The sequence below is a fragment of the Podarcis tiliguerta genome (assembly GCF_965153285.1).
Source record: "Podarcis tiliguerta genome assembly, chromosome: 18".
In the NCBI taxonomy this organism is placed as follows: Eukaryota; Metazoa; Chordata; class Lepidosauria; order Squamata; family Lacertidae; genus Podarcis; species Podarcis tiliguerta.
Window position 1 is genome coordinate 11748567 of NC_139551.1, and position 19990 is coordinate 11768556.

Genomic DNA, 19990 nt, shown 5'->3' on the forward strand with positions numbered 1-19990 from the left:
GGAAGAGGAGAAGAAGAATAGTCCTCGGTGCGCAGGCGCGGGGGTGGCCAGGGGCGGGCCGCGTGAAGAGAGGGCGCATGCGCGTCGGACGGAACCGGTTGGGGGTCCTTGATCGCGCTGAGGTGCCAGAGCCCAATCAGGATGTGTGGCTCGCTCTTAAAGCCCGCCTCTCCTCAATTTAATCCAATCAGGACCGTTTATTCTGAGGAGGATGCACGATTCGAAGAGGGGATGGTAAAACGGGCGGACAATCAGGATAATCATCAGAATAGAGCGGGGAGGGAGGAAAAGCGCGTAAAGGACGCAGGGGGCGGAGAGAGAGCGCGAGTCTGGGCACACGAGCAACGTTCCCTAGCAACCAATCAGAAAGTCCGGAGCCCGTTCAAGCCCCGCCCTCCCCCCCCCCGTGAAGGCGGCGAGGCCGCGCAGGTGGATGATGTTCCGCGTCGCGAAAGCGCGACCGAGCGCGGCCCTTTGACGTTCGGGCATGAGAGAAAAGTGCGTGTGGGCAGTGCGCATGCGCGAGCCCTCCCGCGGGCGGGGGCGCCTGGTTTCCTCGGCGGGAGGCCACGCCCCTTGTCGCGGGAAGGGGGCGGTGCCTGGAATGTGATTGGCTAAGAGTCTGCATTGGGGTCTAAGTTCCAAAAAGAGGTGGGTTTTTTACAAGAAAAGCAAATATTTTGAGGCTGCGGACAGATCAATGCATTGCTAAGGCCAGACTGAAAGCGCCCCATTAAAGCAGTGTTTTATTATTCTTGGATCCGGGGAGCTGGTTAATGAGGTTGGGGCTGCAGCCTGTGCTGCCTGGATCGGGGGGAGCAGCGCCCGGTTGCCCGAGGCCAGAAGTATGGCACGGAAGGGCCCCCGGCTGCTGCGCCCTCCCGCTGGCCTGCAGCTGGGCTTTGCTGCTGGGGAGCCTGCAGGATCGGGGCCCCTGCTCTGCGGGCGGATCCCTCCTCCATTCACTGCTTATGAGAACCTCGCCGGGGGCGGCCATCTGTTCAGGGAGCAACTCGGCGCTTTCTTCCTGCCCCGCCCCCTCTTTAAGAGCCTGGAGAGGCTGGGAAACAGAGACTCTGGGCGCATCACAGCACTTTCTAACATAAGTTCAAGACATGCACATACAATATGCATGCTTAAAGGTGCATCGTCATAGCCACGATGTTGCACTTGTATCTTCGAGGGACTGGGAGCTGCTTCCTGGAGCGCATCTTCTTGTGCCCTTTGCAATCCCCTGTGGCTTCCACCAGTAAAGGATCAGGCATCTGGGCGGTTTCCAACAAAATATAAAGGGACAAAACTAAACATCAAACATTAAAAGCTTCCCAATACAGGGCAGTCTGAGAAAGGTCATATAATTATTTCCAGCATAAGGTTTTTATTTTGTAGTAAGGTGGTGGCGCTGTGGGTAAAAGCCTCAGCGCCTAGGGCTTGCCGATCGAAAGGTCGGCGGTTCGAATCCCCGCGGTGGGGTGCGCTCCCGTTGTTCGGTCCCAGCGCCTGCCAACCTAGTAGTTCGAAAGCACCCCTGGGTGCAAGTAGATAAATAGGGACCGCTTTCTAGCGGGAAGGTAAACGGCGTTTCCGTGTGCGGCTCTGGCTCGCCAGAGCAGCAATGTCACGCTGGCCACGTGACGCGGAAGTGTCTCTGGACAGCGCTGGCCCCTGGCCTCTTGAGTGAGATGGGCGCACAACCCTAGAGTCTGTCAAGACTGGCCCGTACGGGCAGGGGTACCTTTACCTTTTTAAGGTGGTTGTGTTAAAGAGCAATGGATTCAAGAGCAGTGTTCAAGAGCAATGGATTACCAGAAAGCAGATTCGTACTAAGCATCAGGAATAAAAATCTTTTTTCTTTTAAAAATTGTATTGCTTAGATAAAATTTAATACAGTCTACACAAATAAATGATGATAAGAGCCAGTTGACAGTGGAACAGAGACCTCAGGTGATAGTGGTCACTTCTTGGAGGTTTTTTAAGCAGAGGTCTAAGCAGGTCATATGTCATGGATACTTTGGTTGAGATTCCTGCATTGCAGGGGGTTGGACTAGATGACCCCCAGGGTTACTTCCAACTCTACAATTCTATGAAGACCAAATGGAATCACAAGACAGTACCTAGCCACCAATAGCCTTATCCCCTATGAATTGATCTAACCTTTAAAATCCATTTATGTTGGTGGTCATCACTGTCTCTTGGGGGAGCTCAGCCCAGCCAGAGTGTTAAGTATGTGTTGTGTTAAAAGTTACAATTTTTTGGCCTGAATTGGATTCCAGCATTCAGGGCTGTAGCTAATGCTAGTCATATTCAAAGTTGATTCAGTGAAATGAAAGGGCATCATGTACTTCGGGTCCATTGAATTAGATGAATGCACTTGGAATAAAATTTACTTGGCCAAGCCATTCTGCTTCCCTGCATAGCCCCACACTCTTGTCTTAGAAGAAAGGGAGACTTTCTCCACACCAGGAATAATCTTAGGCGTCCCGCTTGGCCGCCTGGGTGGCATGAATGCCCCTGCAGGGACGGAACAGGGCACCAGAATCGAGCCCTGTTCCCTTCCAGCGCCTTGCAGGTCCGCATTGCTTTTTTGAGCAGTGTGGAGCCTGCAGGCAGTCCACCTGCAGCCTCCCCCTCAGCTGTAGGGCGGCTGCAGGTGGTGGTGGACACAAGCCCCATGTTGCCCAAGCCTGCAGGCGCCTGAGCCACCATGTCACTCCCAGGAGAGATGCGTGGCTCAGCACAGTAAGTGCCGCCTCCCGTGGTGTGGTGCCCAGTGCCCCCCCCCCCACACTCCGCCAACTATGACTCTGCTCAGTCATTTCTCCCTACCACATTAATAGTAGGGGGCTACTAGTAACCTCCAACTTCCGTCACAAATCTGACGGTTCTACATTTTCCAAGACTCAAGGGATCATGAGAGCAGAAACTGGAACTGCATGATGGCGGCTTTGAAAAGTCTTCTTGCTCTCTTCCTAATGACTTGCAGGATTTGCACCTCAAATGTGGTACGGAAAAGAGAGAAAGACACCAGCTCTATTTTTGTGGGTTGCCCTCACTGGCTGTCATCCAGTTTTGACATGATTTATGTAATTAATATAGGTTGCCATATTTCAAAATGTGAGAATCTGGACACAAAAGTTGTTGAGCTATTTTATTGCAAAATCTAAAAAAAACCCCAACCCTACTACTCCTACCCGCCTGTATAGTAGCAGAAACAGCATATAAAAATGCAAGAAATTTGCTTTAAAATGATGAATACTTTTTCACATGGATCTTTTAAAAAAATTAATTTTCAAACTGGTGTGGAACTGCTTAAGCATGGAAAAAAAACGAGAACATTTAATCAGCAGACCTAAGTTTAAGGCATCTTCTCCTGGGATGATTCACAATTTGGTACACTCACCATCTCTCTATCTGATTGCTGTTTTAGCGGGTGATCTATGGTGTGACTGGCCAGTTAAGCTTTCTGACATCCTTCTGTCTCACTAGATCACAGTTGTTGATGGATGCTGTGGGCGATTCTCTCCGCAGGGGGCTACCTGTGGGCGAGGGGTCAGTTCTATAATCTCCACTATAGACACTATAGAAGATCAAATTTTGGGCTGTTCTCACAGTTTGGCTGTTGAGGTCCTGCCACAATCCATCCACTCCCATCATCTCACTATCAGATTGCCGTTTTAGTGGGTGATCTATGATGATGTGACCGGCCAGTTAAGCTTTCTGACATCCTGCTATCAGATCGCAAGCCTGGCCGTTGGGGCTTTTCGGGGGGGGGGGGGACGACGACGGTGGTAATAAAAGCTATGGGGCCAAGGGCCGGACACTGAAACACCAGGCATCTCCTTCCTTCCAAGATGTGGAGATTCCAACAGCCTCCCCACCTCTTCCTCCTCCTCCTGTCCTCCTCTCTGGTCGAACCAGGTGAGTTCAAAGACACACCCCACCTCTGCTGAACTGAGTTCTGCTATTCCTCTGGACCAAGCCAATCTCATTCCTTCCATTCCTGATGCTCAGGCTGCCCTTTGCAGGAGGTTTGTAAGCAGAGGCAGGGCTCATAATGCTACAGTGGCAAAGCCCTGCTTCATGGATCCTGCAAGGAGAAGCAGGATGGGCTATAGGACCTTGGAGACCCCTTCCAACTCTGACAATTCTTCATTTTCCAGAGTGAAGCTTAAACGTTGTAGGTTTATGGGGGGCGCACACGTTAAGTCTGAATTGTACATTAGATTCCTTCTAAACTCATGATCCTGTATACTTGAGGTAAAACCAGTAAGAGGGAACTCGTTCCTTTGTTATAGTCATGGCTTTGGCTGGCCAGTTAAGCACTGCGATTTACAAGTCCAGGGTGGGCCTTTTCCCGCCTCGTCGGGGTGGGGGTGGGGAAGAACAACAGGTTGAGGTGTGCTGTGCACGTGCGTAAGATTTGTTGTCTGTTGGTTCAAGGGAAAATATGTACAAAATATAGAAAAGAGAACTCCAGGATGCCAAGATCCATGTCTGAGGCAAGTACTCTGGTGAGAAAGCCCCAGAGATTTAAAATTACAAGATACACAGCAAAGTATAGCGTAGAAATATAGGATGTTAGAGCTTTAAAATTTGCCCTGATGAGTTCCAAAACCTCCCTCTTGGCATAAGAAAAGGACCACACATGTAGTAAGTTAAAAATGTTTTACTTACAAACTCTCCAAAGGTCAGATTCATGTGCATGTCCATACATCAGAAAGGCTGCATGGACAGTAACACTTAGTTTAATTCCAAAGTGGTGAAGGTTCCTAAATGATTGGTTAAACATGTTTGTTATATGAGGCTGATTATTACACTAATTTTTGGCTGATGCTGGAAGCTGGAGAGATAGAGGTTTGCATTGCTCTGTGCCAGAAATCGGGCTTCCCTGGAACCCCAATGAGAAAGCAAGATTTATGGGTTGGTTCTGCTGATGTTCATTTCAAGGAAACTGAACGCTGGGTACTGAGCGAAGGGATCCCTGGAGTCACTTGACGCTCAGATATTGGGGTAGCAATATCTGTAACGGCATGTGCAGACATCCCATTTCCACTCCCCCAGCTCCCTTCCCTTCATTCACTCCCTGGCAAAGCCGATTGTAAGCTGACTGGGCTGCTGTCATTTTTTCTGCTTTGCAAAGATGGATGGTACCCATAAGCTAATAAGGGGGCCGTGGAAAGCCTCTGATCTCCTCTTATGATTCTTACAGCTCTCTTGCGGAGTCGCATAATTGGAGGACATGAAGCTGTACCTCATTCGCGACCCTACATGGCAACACTCAAAACTGAATTTGGCTTTGGGTGTGGTGGGTTCCTTGTGGCACCCCAGTGGGTGATGACAGCCGCGCATTGCATGAGGTAAGTATCTGAAAGCCCTCCCTGATGTGTAGCAGTGGCATTATTGCGGTGCCTTTCATTCCATTTGCAAATTGTTCCCCACGATACTTGATGCAGGAGGAACATCTTAAGGCAGTAAAATCTTTAGGCAGAAAAGAGTGTCGAGAAGGCACCTTTCTGACATGCAGGAGATCCAAAGAACAGGTGGAGGAAGGCTTAGTGAAACAAATACATATCTCAGCGAAAATAACCTATATAAGCATATTATATATGGGGAAATGGCAGAATTGAATATAAAAGTGTGCATATTAGGACACATTCACCCTAAAATGCTGATGAATTTTGACAAGGGCTTTTTTTAAAGCAACATAAATACTGCAAACTGATATGGAAATGTGAAGAACTGAATTTAAGATTGGAAAGATGAGAAACTGAGGAAAATCAGAATTGGCCGATTCCCCACCCTTCGGACCCACCCAAGAGAGAACAATAGCTAAGGATTAATTCCAGGTTCTCTGATGCTCTTGGATTCCAGAGACATGACGGTCGTCTTGGGGGCGCACGATCGTTCCGCCATTGAGGACACTCAACAGGTGATTGGCATTGAGTCATACCACATCCACCCGGAATATAATGACGTAACGATCTCAAATGATATCCTTCTGCTCAAGGTGAGTTGCTCTAAGCTCCCTCTTTCTCAGCACCTCAGAAGGCAGGGATCACGAGGAAGAAGGAACATGAATGAGCCCCAGCCCGCCGTCCCTCTCTGCCCAAAGTATCATAAAAGCCGGTTCTCAAATCTTGCCGCCTGACACATCTGCATGTGTCTCACCAGGGACTAGCGGCATGGAGCAGGCGACTAAACTGGAACCTTATTAAGGAGTTTCAACTTCAAAACCAGGAAGGTAGATTAATACAGGGACATTTCTCTCCCCCCTCCCCTCAAAAAGATTAATTCAGAATGTTACAGATTACACCAACAATGGAGGTCTATATCAGGGGTGGGGAACATCAGGAATGGTAGTCAAATGTGCCCCCCCCCCGGTCTCTTTGCCTGGCCCATGGCATTCTCCCCCGGCCAAAGGCTATTGCCAGCCCTTCTCTGAGTTCTTTTATGATCTTGAATTCTGCTAATGTTTCTAGTTTGCCTGGATGAAGGGTGAAGTGAAGTCTATCTATCCAAGCCAGCTTACTTTTGAAACTTAAACTTCCTTTTGGTGCTTCTCCCTCTTTTGCCTCTGCCCCGCCCACCACTCACATGTGGCCCTCGGAAGGTTTCTCGGGGAGGAGCGAGGCCCTTGGGCTCCCCACTATTCTGCCCCCTCAAAAAGCAGTCAAAAAGAAATGATGCTATCCCTGCTAATGCCTGCAAAGATGACACACGTTTCCATAAAAATTCCTTATGGCCATTTCTGTGTGTGAGAGGCAAGTTGAAGGTGGAAAAGTGCCCTGTAAACAAAGCAAAACCCAGGTATAGGACCACCTTCTCACACTAGAATCATAGAATCATAGAGTTGGAAGAGACCACAAGGGCCATCGAGTCCAACCCCCTGCCAAGCAGGGGTGTCAGAACCCCAGGTCTGAGCAGAAGTCTCCAGGATTCCCTGACCCCCTCCAGGCGGCAGGTGGAAGGTTGAATCTCCAGGTGGGCAAAAGTGCCTTTAACAAAAATATACATAGAAATATTTAGAAGACCCTGCATGTCTGGCTGCAAATGATAGCCCATACCTTTGGGGTGGGTCTGCCCTCCTCTCTGCCGCTGACTCTCCATTCACACACCGAAGCCAGGCTCTGATGGGAGCGGGGGGAAGGGGACCGACCTGGTCAACCCCCCACCAGAAAACACACCTGGTGGATAGCGGGCTGAGTGGCTCTGGCGGGGCTGAGTGTGACGTCATGGGCATGTGGTGCTCCCCCCCCCCCCCCGCAATGTGGGGCGCAACTCCGTGCGCCTGCCAGATGACGTCATTGGGGGCTGCCCTGACTTCTCAGGTTTGGGCCCTGAAATCTCAAGGTCTGAAATGCTACTGACCTGGCAACCCAGACCCCAGCAAAGTCCTGAGGCTCTGCCATGATTGCAGCTTGATACGACTTCCAAAGGAAGAATAAAATTACCATAAATTCTGCTCTATAAGACTCACTTTTTCCCTCCTAAAAAGTAAGGGGAAATGTGTGTGCATCTTATGGAGCGAACGCAGGCTGCGCAGCTATCACAGAAGCCAGAACAGCAAGAGGGATCACTGCTTTCACTGCGCAGCGATCCCTCTTGCTGGCTTCTGAGATTCAGAATATTTTTTTTTCTTGTTTTCCTCCTCCAAAAACTAGGTGCGTCTTGTGGTCTGGTGCGCTTTTAGAGCGAAAAATACGGTAATTGCTGCCCCCATCAAAGAAAACAATGGCCCAGAAGTTCTAGAGAACTTTATTTTCTGCCCCCTTGCCCCACCTCTCCATTGACAAAATGCCACCCCCAGTTTGTTCCTTCCATCACATGTCAAGGAGATAAATAACTACACATCCAAAGGCAGTCCTGAATAGGGAAGTTTTTAATGTTTGATGTTTTATTAAGCTTTTATATCTGTTGGAATCCGCTCGGTCAGGTGGACAAGGTACTACTATTGTTCTTGTTACTGGCAAACAGGGGGGTGATATTTTGTGTGTCTGCAGATTTACCTTGGCACTTAGCACTAAGAACTATGGCTCACACACATTCATTCCATTCTCCCGAGGACCAGCAACCTGCTTGCTCTTAATCAGAGACGTATACTCCCCTCCTGCCGCAGCTGCTGTCCCTCCATCAAAGCAACTCAGATTTCAAAGGCCTGAGTTCCATCCCAGGTCCCTGGGAGGAGAGGGTTGGACTAGAGGACCTTGGAAACCCCTTCCAACTCCAACAGTTCCTTTGGTCCACCTGGCTCCGTGTTGTCTGCACTGACTGGCAGAGGAACGCCAGGTCTTCAGACGGAGGAAATTCTCCGCCTGCCTGGAGGTGCCCACCTTGAAAGAGGGACCGATGAGCTATGGCTCTTGCTCCAGAAATAATGAAACCCTTGATTTGTCAGTAAAAAGCTTTGACGCAATAATGGAAGTTCCCAGAATGAAGGTCCACCTAGATCAGTGTTGTTGGCACTGACTGACAGCAGCTCTTCGGAGTTTCTGTTTCATAGAAGGGTCTCTCCACAGCCGAGCTGGAACCTGGGACCTTCTGCATGCAGAGCAGGTGCTGCACCTGCTGAGCTACGGGGACGGGGGGGGGGGGATGTGTGTGTTCCAGGGAAGACTTTGTTTTGCAAGGGAGATTGCTTGACTCTTCTCCTCCACCTTCCGGCAGCTGATCCACAAGGCTACTCTGAACAAAAACGTCCAGATGATTCCCCTGCCCACATCTAGCAGCGACCTCCCCGATGGGACCCCCTGCAGCCTGGCAGGATGGGGCCTGATTGATGACGACCAGGACACGGAGAAGCTCTTTGAGACCAACATCACCATCTACAGTCGCAGGAAGTGCAGGAAGTTCTACCCAGAGCTGGACGACAGCATGATCTGCGCGGGCAGCTACAACCAGCTCCGGGATACAAGCCAGGTGAGGGTCAGCAGGCAGGACTGGTGACCGGGGTCAGCAGCAGAGAAATCTGGGGCCCTCCAGGTGTTGCTGGACCCAAACTTCCACCAGCCGCCCGTGGCCATTGCTCAGGAATGGTGGGAGATTTCTGGTTCAGAGCATCGGCCCACTTGCTCTGTATTGTTGACAGGCTGGCGGGGGCTCTCTGAGGTTTCCGGAGTGGCGCATTTCCCATCCCACCTTAGGATCAAACCTGGGTCCTCCTGCAGATCCTCTGCCATTGAGCTGTACCCCTTTGTGAAGGGTGTGGGTGTCTCCAACCCCTGGGAAGGGGGAGGCAGCTCAAGAAAGCAAGCCAAGTCACAAGCTGTCAAATCCATGTCTGAGGGCACTAGTGTAGCAAAACTCTCTCTCCTCCCCTTTCTCTCTCTCTCTCTCACCCACACCCCCACACCCCCTGCTACACTTCCTCACACATACGGACAAAAAGCTCTCTTTAACTTTCTTTCATACCACTTCCTGGTGTCATAGAAATTAAAGGAATAATAAAATTTAAAGTTGAAATGTGTGTGAGAGAGGCTGAGCAGGCGATGGTTTGGAATGTGAAGGTTGTGTTTACCGGAGAACCAGGAGAGACGGACAAAACTACATGTCTGCAAGAGCTACTGCTCTAGCAGCTGAGGACGAAGGAAGAAGAAAGAGATGGAAGGCGCTGTGCCCTCACATGACGGCCCCTTTGCTTGCGTTCATATTTGGGGTGCCCCCCCTCAACTACTTGCCGGTTGAGGCTGTGTCTCACTGGGCTTGCAGTGCCCTAGTAAAAGCCCTGTACGGCTGACAATTGTAGGCTGGGTCTTCCTGAAATCTGGGAGAGCCACTGCCAGTCAGTGTTGACAGCACTGAGCTAGATGGGCCAAGGATCTGATTCTCACCCAAGTCTCATGATAAGGCAGCTTCCTTCCTCACTAGGTCGCAGTTGTTGACGGATGCTGGGGGCTCTTCTCTCCGCAGGGCGATTCCGGAGGCCCCATGGTCTGCAACGGCGTGGTGCACGGAATCGTCTCCTACGGCAACCACTTTCCTCCTGGAGTTTACTCTCGCATCGCCCACTTCCTTCCCTGGATCAAGAAAACCATGGAATCCTGAAGAGAAGAAGTAGCCACCAACTGCAGCCTGGCTCAATAAGAAACCTTCTGCTTGCTATATAACCTGTATGGCTTTCATTCTGCAATTCCACCTGCTCCCCCCCCCCCCCCAATGCTGGAAAGACTCCCTCCTCCCACTCCTGGATCCAAAGGGACTTGAATTCACAACTGCATTTTCGTGCCATCTCCCCAGGGAATTCTGGGAAGCGTAGTTCTATGGGGTGAAATGTGGATCTCTTAACAACTCTCAGCCCCCTTGACTAACTACAGTTCTCCAAATTATTGCTGAGCATGGCTGTTTAAGTGCCCTATAATGTCTGAGATCCCAGTCAATGGCCCTGTGTGGTTTCGATCTGAGAGCGTTTGTTCAGTGCATGATCCTTGGATCGAGAGGTGTACCCTGAACACAAGAGAAGCAGAATTTGGAAGTGGGGGTGGGGGGAGCGGATTGAGTGCCTTGACCTGTCACATTCTGACCCTCTTGCATTGCAAAATAAAGCAAATGGTTGAGCATCAGTCTTGTGCTTCTATTAGCCTCTCTGAAATGAACATATGAACTGTAAGAAGGCACCATAACTTCAAGACCATGTCTTGGGTTATGGAAATCGACAGAATGGCCCATCCCTAGGTTCAAAGCAGCCCCACCCCCATAACATTTGGCCATTCCCCCGGCTTGGCACATTCTTCCAATCGGCATCCATCACTCACCATCTCTCTATCAGACGGCTGTCATTGCGAGCCCAGCTGTTGTGGCTACCTGGGGGCGAGGGGTCAGTTCTATAATCTCCACTATAGACACTATAGAAGATCAAATTTTGGGCTCTTCTCACAGTTTGGCTGTTGAGGGCCTGCCACAATCCACCCACTTCCATCATCTCACTATCTGATTGCCGTTTTAGTGGGTGATCTATGATGATGTGACCGGCCAGTTAAGCTTTCTGACATCCTGCTATCAGATCGCAAGCCTGGCCGTTGGGGCTTCTGGGGGGGGGGGAGGAGTCAGCTGAAATCTCCACATCTTGAAGTCCCACTTGGCAAGGAAGGAGACGCCTGGTGTTTAAGTGTCCAGCCCTTGGCCCCATAGCTTTTATTACCATCGTCCAGCTGATATTTAATTTAACTGTTTACCATTATATTCTAACGGATGATTTAATATTTCTTTATTTGATGCGTTGTTTCTTTTTTAAAGTTATTGTGACTTTTTTGAATTGGATTAGATTGCTATTACATGTGTGATCTTTGCTGTCTGTTTTATTGTTTCTCCAGCATGTAAACCACTGTGTATAAAAAGTAATATAGAATTGCGGGATACAGATTAAAAGTGAAATGAAATCTTCCATGTGACAGCCTTTTAGACATTTGAAGCTGTCTATCATATCTCAGTCTCCCCTTTTCCAGGCTGAACATACTCAGCTCCTTCAACTGTTCCTCATAGGGCTTGGTTTCCAGGCCCTTGATCATCTTGGTCACCCTTATCTGCACACCTTCCAGCTTGTCAACATCCTTCTTAAGCAGGTCTTCCCAGAACTGGACACAGGACTGCAGGTGCGGTCTGACCAAGGCAGAAGAGAGCGAGACTATGACTTCCCTTGATCAGGACACTATATTTTTGCTGGGGCATTAAAAGAGGGGATGACCAAAGCTTGCATTGTGTAGCAAAGAACGGGCTTATCTATGTGTATCAGATGAAGTACCTTGAGGGGCTAATGTACCAAAGCTTTATTTCTTTTTTTTTTTTTTTTTTAAATTTTTATTAAGGGTTTTCTTGTTTTACAGAAGTAAGTGTAATGCCTCGTTGTTGTTTTTCCATGTAACATTTTTACAAATCCATTTCATTTGTTGAGGCATTAGGGGGAGAAGAAAAGAAAAAAGGGGGGGTGGAGAGAGGGAAGATGGATGGGGGTGGGGTCGGGTGGCGGTGTTTCTATTGTGTTTAATGTATGTAGAGTTTGGGGTCAGCGTTGTTTGTGTTGTTCGCTTGTGTTCCTTTGGTGGTGAGAGAGGTTGGGGTTGGCCTAGGGTGTGATTGTTTGCTTGTGATTGGCTGTGGTGATCTTTGTTTTCGTGTGTGAGTGAGGTGGTTGGGTGTTTTGGATCAGGTTAGCCATATTGATTTGTATGTTGTTGGTGGATTATTGTCATTGTCCTGTTGGGCTGTGTATGTGATAAAGGGGAGCCATACCGGGGTGAAGGCGTCTTCTTCTGTTTGTCCCCGTGTCAGTTTCAGTTTATTAGTTAATTTTTCTAGTAGGGCTGTTTCCCATACTATTTGGTACCATTGGTCCATACTTACTCCTGACAGGTCTCTCCAGTGTCTGGCTATGATGCTTCTGGCTGCTGAGAGTAGGTGGGTTATGAGTTCTTTGTGGTGTAAATGGGCATTGTTGTCTTGGAAAATGTTTAGTAGGGCCAATTCTGGGGTGATGTCTATTACTTGTTTAGTTATTTTACATATTTCTTGTATGGCTGTTGTCCAGAATAGTTGGATTTTGGGACACTCCCACCACATGTGGAGGTATGTGCCTGTGGAGATGCACCCTCTCCAGCATTTTGGTGAGGTTCCTGGGTGTATTAGCGCTAGTTTCCTTGGTGTTAGGTACCACCTGTAGGTGAGTTTCAGTGTGAGTTCTTTTCTTTTCATTGATATGGATTTAAAGGGGGGTTTAGACCACATTCTGGTCCATTGAGTGGGGTTAATCTCATAGCCTATGTCATTCTCCCATTGTTTTTTGATTGCATCTAGGGGGTTTGCGGGGTTATGGAGTAGTATTTTGTATATTGCAGATACCGTCCCTTTACCGTTTCCCTTTGTTGTCAGGAGGAGGTTTTCGAAGGTTGTCAGGGGCCTAGTTGCTGCTGATTTTACTGTTGGGTTGTTTAAGAGGGCATGTAATTGGTGTTGTGTTAACCAGGGCATTTGGGTGTCTTCTAGTTTGTCTTGTATTTCTTGTGTTGACAAAGGTTTGTTATTTTTATAAAAGTCTATTAGGCGATATAGGCCTTTGGTTTGCCAGGTTTTTATCTGGAGGTTTTGTGCTGCATGGTGGAATAATGGGTGGTGCGCCAGGGGGATTAGTGGGGATGGGGTTGGGGATAGTTTGCCTATTTGTGTTTTCCATGCTTTGAGCATGGTCTGTGTGTATCTGTTAAGTGTTGTGGGAATTTTCTTTAGTTTGTTTGGGAGGAGTGGGTATGTTGTGGTGCAGGTATTTTTAATTGTTTCCCTCTCTAGGTGTACCCATTGTTTTGTCTCATCTTCTAGTATATATGGGATTATATGGCGTATTTGGTTGGCATTGTAGTATGCTTCTATGTTGGGGATTCCCCATCCTCCTTCTGAGGTGGGGAGGTGCAGGTATTTGGGGCTTATTCTTGGTTTTTTATGTGAGAAGATGAAAGAGTGTAGTTTTCTCTGCCAACTGCGAAGTTGGGTTGAGGGGATCCAGATTGGGAGGGCCTGGAATAGGTAGGTTAGTTTTGGGAGTGTGATCATTTTGATCATGGCTATTTTGTCTGAGAGAGTGAAATTCATGCTATTCCATCTCGTTAGGTCTTTGTTAATTTGTCGCCACAGGGGCTTGTAGTTGTGGAGGTACAATTTATTGAGGTTTCTGGTTATTTGTACCCCTAGGTATCTGAACTTGGTGTGACAAAGTTTTATTTTGGTGACCTTCGTGAGTTCCTTTTGGATGTGGGGAGGGGTGTTGAAGCACATAGCTTCTGACTTTGTAAAATTTACCTGTAGGCCCGACACCATTGCGAATGTGTTGAGTTCTCTGATTAGGGAGGTTGCTGTGCTTATGGGGTCTGGTGTTGTGACCATTAGGTCGTCTGCAAAGAGCCCTAATTTATAGGTTCTGCCTTTTATTTCCACTCCCTTGATGTCTGTGGCTGCTCGGATGCGGATTGCTAAGGGTTCCAGAGCCAGGATAAATAAGAAGGGAGACAGCGGGCATCCTTGTTTCGTGCCTCTTTGGATAGCTATGGTATTAGAATCTAAATTGTTAGTTCTGCATTTTGCTGAGGCTTGGGAGTATATTTGTTTGAGGATTTGTAGGAAGTTGGGGCCAAATTTCATGTTAGTTAGTACTGCTAATATGTATTTCCACTCTAAGCAATCAAAGGCTTTGAGGATGTCTAGGGACATAATTGTCAGCGGGAGTTTGGTTGCCTTGCTGTGCTCGATCAGGTTCAGTAGTTTCCTGATGGGGTCTGTTATATTGCGGCCAGGGACAAAGCCCGTCTGGTCTGGGGCTATTAACTTGTGTAGGAAGATTTTTAGGCGGTTGGCCAAGATTGATGTGAATATCTTGTAGTCTTGGTTTATTAATGAGATTGGGCGGTATGATTCTACTTTGAGGCTGTCTTTTAGTGGTTTTGGGATGGAGACTATTTTGGAGTGGGTCCAGGTTTTGGGGATGGGGCCCCCTTTTATGATGTCATTGAATAGGCGGGTCATGTAGGGCATCAAGGGTTCTTTGAATTTCCTATAGAATTCTGCTGTGAAGCCGTCTGGTCCTGGGGCTTTGTGTGGTTTCAGGTTTTTGAGGACCGCATCTATTTCCTCTGGGGTGATAGGGCTGTCCATGAATTCCTGTTCCTCATCAGTTAGGGTAGGTATGGTCAGTCCTGCTAGAAATTTTTTGATTTTCTTCTCTGGTGGGTTATGGGAGGTGTATAGGTTGGAGTAGAATTCTGCAAATTCTGAGGTTATTTCTTTGGGGGAGAATGTTATGTTGCCGTCTTTTTTGGTGATGCAGTGTATTCTTGTTTTGAGTGCTTTTTTCCTACATCTATTTGCTAGTAATCTGGAGTTTTTCCCTCCATATTCGTAGAAACATTGTTTAGAGTATAGAATGTTGATCATTGTTTTGTTAATTTCTAGGGAGTCTAGTTCTCTCCTTTTTTGTTCTATAGTTTTGAGGAGTTTTTTAGATCCTGTTTGTTTGTAGCGTGATGAGAGGGCTGTGATGTCTTGCTCTATTTTGCTAATTTTTGAGGAGGTTTGTTTTTTAAGGAATGTTTTCTCTTTTATGCAAGCTCCTCTGGTGACCGCTTTCATTGCGTCCCATAGGAGGGGGGTTGTTATATTGTTTACATCGTTTTCCTTGAAGTAGTTTTGGAGGGTTTTTGTGAGACTCTCTCTAGTTTGTTTGTTTGTAGTTAGGATGGGACTGAAGGACCATGTTGGGGTGGTTTCTGTTCCTTCTCCTATTTTAACTATGACTTCTACTGGGGCGTGATCTGTGATTTTAATGTTACCTATGTTTGTTGATTCCACTGAGGGGATCAGACCCTGTGTGAGTAGAATGCTGTCCAGTCTGGACACTGTATTATGGCGTCCCGATTGGAATGTATGGCTGGTGTCTCCCGGGTTTTGCTCACCCCAAATGTCGTAGAGACCCCTGTTTTTTAGCATTTTTAGTAACTTGTAAGGGTTCCTAGTTGTTGGGGGTTTCCTTCGGAGGAAGGTTGCCCATGGGGTTGTAGGGTGGATATCTCTCAGGGATATACCTTTCATATTTAGATTGAGGTCCCCTCCTAGGATTGCTTCCCCTTCAGAGAAGGAGAGGAATTTGTTTAGTGTCTTCTGGAAGAATTCTAGTTGTTTCGTGTTTGGGGCATATATGGAGCCGATTGTCAGTTTGATTTTGCCATCTAGTGTCCCTTTGGCGAAAATGAATCTGCCTTTTTTGTCCTTGAGGACTGTTGTGGCAGTGAAGTTCAGGTCTCTACTGAGTATTATGGCTACACCACGAGCTTTCCCTGAGCCTCGTGCGACCCATTGTTGACTGAAGCGGGGGTCGTTCAGGAGTTTGCTGCCTTTGGGTGGGTTGTGTATTTCTTGTAGGAAGGTGATGTGTGGTTTCATGGAGTTTATGTATGAGGTGATGCGTTTTCTTTTGATAGGGTTTCCAAGCCCCCTCACGTTTAATGTAATTGCTTTTAGGTTAGCCATCTTGCTTATCTGTTGTGTGGGGCGATTCCCTGCCAACCCGTTTGGGTTGTCTTGTATCTCTCTCTTCGTGTTGTTTAAGGTACCAGTGGGGTTGCGCTGACCTAGGGTGTGGTGGGTGGGTGGCTAATGGGATTAGAGTAAGGTTTGGGTTGAAGAGTAGGGGGTAAATTGTAGGGAGTTTCCTATATGTAGTCATATAGGTGTTTGTTTGGGATATTTTCGGCCATCTGGCATTTAGCCGGTTGGTCCTAAGTCTCAGCTGGTGTGGAGGGCCGTCTTCAAAGACAGGCCCTCCCCCCTGTTGTTTGCGGTAGGGGGTGATCAGTGAGACAGTGTGAAGTGACTTTGTAACGTCGCTGTCAGGTATAAGGTTCATAAGCAATGTTGCCAATGTTGTGAGCAACATTGCTGGTGTGTTGGGGTGGGGATGTGGGTGCTGGTACGCTCTGGTGCCACCATAGTGCTGGTTGGGTATCTGATTTTAGCCTGATTGTGGGTTGTGTTATTAAGATTGGAAGAGTTGTTTTTCCTTAGTATGGAGTGTGGGGGTGTTGAAGGTGTGGGTGATGGGTAATGTGGTTGAGGTCGTCTGGACTGGTGTTGGGGTGGGGATTTCTGTGGGGGTGCGGGGCTGGGGGGGGTGTTGATGGTGTTAACTAAATCTATGTTTTGGGGGGGGAGGGGGGAAAGGGGGGGGGAATCACCAGTCCTTCAGTTTGTGGTTTTTTTTCTTGGTTGCTTCATTCAGCTGGGGTTGTTGTTGTAGGGTTGTCCGTCTGCGATGAATTGGTTTGGTTGATCTTGGTCTGGTTTCTTGTGTCGTATGGCCGGCGGGACGGTTCTGAGCGTGATGCTTCTCTGTATTGGTTTACACTGTTGTGCCGCTTCTGTTGTTTCTTTTTCTTCTGTACCGTTGTCCAGTTGCTTGCTGTTGTTTCCTCGTGATTGGGGCTGTCACTTGGTGGGTTTGTTGGTTGCCATTCCGGTGGGAGGTCGAGTTCAAGGTTCTTTAGTAGTTGCAGGGCCTCAGGTATGTTGCTAGCCATGTGTTGTGTTGTATTGGTTGTTACAATGAGGCGGAAGGGGAAGCCCCATCGGTATTTGATCCCTGCTTGTTGGAGACGCTGGGTGCATGGGCGCAGGCTTTTCCTCCGGTTTAGGGTATCCTGAGATAAGTCCTGTAAGGCCAGAATGGGGGTTTCTCCATATCGAAGGTTGGTTGAGTTTTTGAGGCTGTTCCATACCTCTTCCTTCTTTTTGTAGCGTGTGAAGCATACAATGATGTCTCTTGGGGGGGCGCTGGGTTTTGGCATAGGTTTCAGGGCTCTGTGAGCCCTCTCCAAGTCATCTGCCTCAAGTTTCAGGTTTGGGATTGTGTTTTTCAGCCAGTGTATAATTAGGTCTGCTGGGCTTTTCTCCTCTGTTTTTTCAGGAAAGTTTCGGAAACGGATGTTAGAACGTCGATTACGATCTTCAAGGTCGGCTTGCTTAATTTTCATCTCTCTGTGTTCTGCTTCCATTTGGTTTACCAGTTCGTCCAGTTTCTTGTTCACGCGTGCGTTCTCCTCCCGGTATTGCTCTATTATTCTTTCTTGCATTTGGTTCTTGTTCTCTAGAGCTTCCACTTTGGAGGTTAGATTGTTGATTAGTACCTGTATGGGAGCCATTGTGGCCTTCAGTGTTTCTTCTAATCGTGCTTCTAATCTTGCTTCCATTTCCCTCAGATCTCGTTTCGTTATTGGGTGCTCATCATCTTGAAGGGGAGTTACCGTCTTAGCATTGTTTGCCATCTTCCTGGTTGGTGTCACCTCAGTCTCCCTGATGGTTTTGGTTTGAGGTTGGCTTGGCGTCCCCTTGGGGTAGGGCGTGTGGTGGTTAGGAGTTGTGGCAGTGGTGGTTCCTGGGTATTGTTGGGTTGCTGAGCTGATCAGGCTTTGCTGGCTGGTGGCTTTCGCAGAGCGTTTGATTAGGTGGACATTTGTGTCACTTCTGGCCTGTGTTTTAAGAACTTCTCTAGGATTTCTATAGTTGCCTCAGCGGTGCCGCCAAAGCGGGGGGGGGGGGGGTAGGTAAGCAGAGATGGGTAGGCTAACAGACAGACAGGTCGTATAAAGGGGGGGGGTTAGCGGGTAGAGGTGCAAGAGATTAGTGGGGTGGGGCCAGGGGAAGTATGTGTTTAGGAGGGGGTTGTATGTGCCCAAAAGGGGTACTGGGGTCCAGTTGAGGTGGAAGTTGGGGTTGGGGGTGCGCACAGAAACAGAGACAGACAAGTAGGCTATATGTAAAGGGTGGAGGGAAAAGGAGGGAGGAGGAAGAAAGGGAGAAGAAGGGGAGAGGCGGGGGGGGGGGAGATTGGAGTAAAAGAGAGAGACAAAAAGAGCGTTGAAAAAAGTGAGAGGGAGGAGGGAGAGAGAAGGAGAGGAGGAGGGGGAAGGGTGGGGAAAAGAAGGAGAAGAAGAGAGAGGGGGAGAGAGGGGAGGGAGGGAGGGTGAGCTGTGGCGATGGTATGGGGGAAGGTCTTATTTTAAAAGAGGGGGTGGGGAGAAAGGGCTCCCCCCCTAAGACAAACTGGCAAACAGGGTAAAAAAGGGGGGTTGGTTTTAAAAGATAAAAGGGATTGAAAACAAAATTGGGGGATGGAAAGTAAGAGGTGAATAATAGGAAGCAAAAATAAAATAAAATAAAAATAAAAATAAAAAAAAATAAGGAGGGGTGAAGAGAGAAAGAAAGGGAGGAGGGCAAAAAGGGAGAGGAAAACAAAAAGGGGGGGAGTTGAGGGGGAGAGTATCAATAGCAATAGCTGTGGTATGGAGGAAATTTTTGTTTTAAAGGAGAGTGGTGGTTGTAGCTGGGGGGTGAGAGGTTCCCCCCTCAAGAGCAAGCCAACAAATAGAGAGTAAAGGGCTTTAAAAAGAGTAAGAAAGGGGAAAAAATAATAATACTAATTGTGTGGTTTTTGTTAGTTTTAAAAAAATAAAATAAAAAATAAAACACAAAGAAAACCACACACAATATTTCCCCCTAATTATTGTTATTATTCTTTGTTTGTAAAAAAGTAATTCAAAATGTACGGGTAAAAGATAAGAATGAGAGTTAAAGGTAAAGGAAGGGGGGGAAAGGGGGGGTCGTCTTTCTATATAGATAGATAGATAGATAGAGGAAGCCTTTTATTTATTTATTATAAAATAAAATAAAATAGTAATTTAAAAGAGAGTGGAAAGTCTGGGGCGAAGTGGCAGTCCCAGGAAACAGCCTGTGGTGGTTTAGAGCTGTTTTCTGGGTACTGCCATTTTAATTCTTGAGAGGGGAGTTTGAGGCAAAAGTAAAGTGGGGTTTAAATTGAGGGTGTGTGTGTGTGTGGAAAAGTGTGTCTTTAAATAGTGTGTAGGAAAGGTAGAAATAAAAATAAAAATTCGAATAAAGGGTGGCTACAGCAGCAGTGGCCCCTCTTTTAAAAAGAAGAATGGTAAAAGTAGGTATATGGGGGGGAATAAAAAAAAAAGATTATTATTATTGTTATTTTAAAAAGGGAGAGGGGGAGGAAGGGGTTAAAAAGAGGATTTATTTTTTTTTAAAAAAAAAGGGAAAAGAGAAGGGGGTAGCTTCTTCCTTTGTTATGCGGCTTTCCTTGCCGGCTCAGCCACGTGTTTTTTCAGAGCCTCTTTTGCCTTGAGTGCTCACCTCTCCTCTTGTTTCCCTTCGGCAGAGATGGGGCAGCAGCGGTAAAGTTGGGGTTCCTTTTTTCCCCCCTTTCTTTTCCTTCTTCTTCCCCCCCTCTTCTCCCTCTCTGCGTTGCCTCCACTGTCCTGATTCTGGAGCTCCTCTCGGCTGTTGGGGGGGGTAGTCGGGTCCCTTTCCGGCTCAATCAAGGTCGTGGGGGGGCGTTTTGGCTCTTTTGATAGACGCCCCGGGGACCCCCGATTCCTCTCCGTTGGTAGTGCTGGCGGCAGCAGTCGTGTTGTCCCTGAATCTTCTTCCCCCCTTTTCTTCT

General features: G+C 47.8%; 1 protein-coding gene across 2 annotated transcripts; it reads left to right on the forward strand.

Annotated features, from left to right (window-relative positions):
* The first annotated feature begins 4 nt into the window (after positions 1-4).
* On the forward strand, positions 5-11374 carry LOC310668537 (mast cell protease 1A-like). 2 transcript variants are annotated; one of them, XM_083421933.1, is made up of 5 exons: positions 5-122; positions 5210-5357; positions 5872-6007; positions 8665-8916; positions 9907-11374. In XM_083421933.1, exons 2-5 carry the CDS (start codon positions 5269-5271, stop codon positions 10039-10041), a joined length of 612 nt encoding a protein of 203 aa, XP_083278059.1. In that variant the 5' UTR covers positions 5-122; positions 5210-5268; the 3' UTR covers positions 10042-11374. The 2 variants fall into 2 exon arrangements, with proteins under 2 accessions (XP_083278059.1, XP_083278058.1); XM_083421932.1 differs by lacking the exon at positions 5-122 and adding an exon at positions 3808-3918.
* Positions 11375-19990: the final 8616 nt, after the last annotated feature.